The sequence below is a fragment of the Cystoisospora suis genome (assembly GCF_002600585.1).
Source record: "Cystoisospora suis strain Wien I chromosome Unknown contig_5879, whole genome shotgun sequence".
In the NCBI taxonomy this organism is placed as follows: domain Eukaryota; phylum Apicomplexa; class Conoidasida; order Eucoccidiorida; family Sarcocystidae; genus Cystoisospora; species Cystoisospora suis.
This window is the reverse complement of record NW_027158668.1, coordinates 1-1782: the sequence shown is the minus strand read 5'-3', so window position 1 is coordinate 1782 and position 1782 is coordinate 1. Positions and strand designations below refer to the sequence as shown.

Sequence of the window (1782 nt, the reverse complement as noted above, 5' to 3'; positions counted from 1 at the left end):
TGTTGCGCCACGTAGTATGCCATATTCTAATGCGTCTGTGTATGTGACTATCTATCTGTATAGATGATGTGTATAGATATGTGTGTGCTGTACATACACTGCATGGAACTAACAGAGAGAGAGTGTGCGAATAAATGAAAGGTCAAGTAAAGGAAAGAAAGGGAAGGAAGAAAACTTGATCTCCGAGTATCCTTTCTATTTCTCATCTTTTCTTTCCTTCTTTCGTTTGGTCTGTTTTGTGTGTTGCGTTAGGGTTTGATGCATGCAATTGCTGAAGATTTCAGTTTAATAAAGGTGAACGTTGTCCTTCTACGAGGCTTCAATGATAATGTAAGATAAGCCAAAGACGCAACAGAACTAAGATACAGAAACATACCCATACGGAACGAATGCCCCTTTCTCGTTCATTCTCTTTCTCTCTCTTGGTCGATCGATCGATCGACCGACCCGTCTTCTTCTTCTTCTTTCCTTGCCTTTTTGTTTCTCTGTGAAGGATGACAAGAAGATCAACTACCAGAAGAAGAAGAAGATCTTTCATTCCCTCTTCCAAAAGAGAAGCATTGTGTGTATGTAGGGAGAGATAGATCAATAGTTAGATAGTTGAAGGTGGATAGACTAGAGAAGATAGGTGTTTTATCGTATTAGGAAAGGCATGGGTAGATGAAGTGTATGGACGCCCTACGCCTTCTCATTCCTTCCTGTGTTGTCCCAACGTTAACTCTCTTCTTCTTTCTCTTTCTCCTCTTCTTTTTCTTCTTCCTTTTCTTGCTGTGCTTTCTCATGGGAGAAGAGGCAGGAAAGTCTAGGGGTTTGCTTCTTCTGATACATCAAGAAAAGAGAAAGTTCCTTCTGTCTCGCGCTTTCATGCCTGCAGCTCTTTCTTTCTTCCTTTCTTTCTCTCTTTCTTCAATTCTTTCTTTCTTCTTTTCTTTCTTTCTTTACCTTTTCCGTAGGAGATCGAGGATTTCGTCCAGCTGACCGAGTCTCTGCCTATTCACGTTCGCTTCATTGAGTTTATGCCCTTCCATCAAAATGGTGGGACAGAAGTCAAAAGAAGAAGAAACAATAGAAGAAGAAAAGGAGAAGAAGAAGGAGAAGAAGATTAGAACGGACAGGAGCTGTCTTGGCGCTTTTCTTGCATCTCTCCTTGTTCTTTCTCTGGGAATTCAAAATGACCTTCCTGTGTGTCTCTAGACCTTTTCTTTCTTTCTTTATCATTCTTCTTTCTATTCTTTCATTCCTTCTTTCTCTCGCTTTCCCACTCCTTCTCTTCTGTCTGTCTTTCATTCTTTCTCACCCTTTCTTTCTTCTTTTCTTTCTTTTCTTCTTCCAGGCTGGAGTTATGAGCTATTTGTCTCGAAGAAAGAAATTCTCTCGAGGATTCAACGGGCTTTTCCTTCTCTTCGATCTCTCTCAGAAGACCAGGAAACTCACGAAGAAAAAGAAAGAGGAGAAGAAGAAGAAGAGAATAAGAAAAAGCAACTGAAGGAAAAGAAGATCAAACCTCGTCCAGGAGAGAGTGCATGCGTGTATTATGTCCCTGGATTTGAAGGATGTGTAGGAGTCATCTCGTCTCTATCGGATCACTTCTGTAGTTCATGTAACCGCCTAAGGTAAGGCATGCAAAAGGTGAAGATCGATACATTCGATTCTCTTCAAGACAGCAGCTAGCTGGATGGTAATACCACAGATATGAACACCCCGAGGCAGATAAAGAGAGCGAGAGAAGGAGAAGAAGAAGAAGGCGAAGAAAGATATGTAGGCACATATATATATATATAT

The 1782-nt window shown here is 40.9% G+C and overlaps 1 protein-coding gene across 1 annotated transcript; it reads left to right on the top strand.

The window, feature by feature from the left end:
- Nucleotides 1-252: 252 nt before the first annotated feature.
- On the top strand, nt 253-1611 carry CSUI_009679 (radical sam domain-containing protein; the record flags this gene model as incomplete). Its single annotated transcript, XM_068069791.1, has 3 exons — nt 253-330; nt 954-1035; nt 1334-1611. Coding segments are annotated over exons 1-3 (432 nt in total), but the record flags the coding sequence as incomplete, so codon positions are not given.
- Nucleotides 1612-1782: the final 171 nt, after the last annotated feature.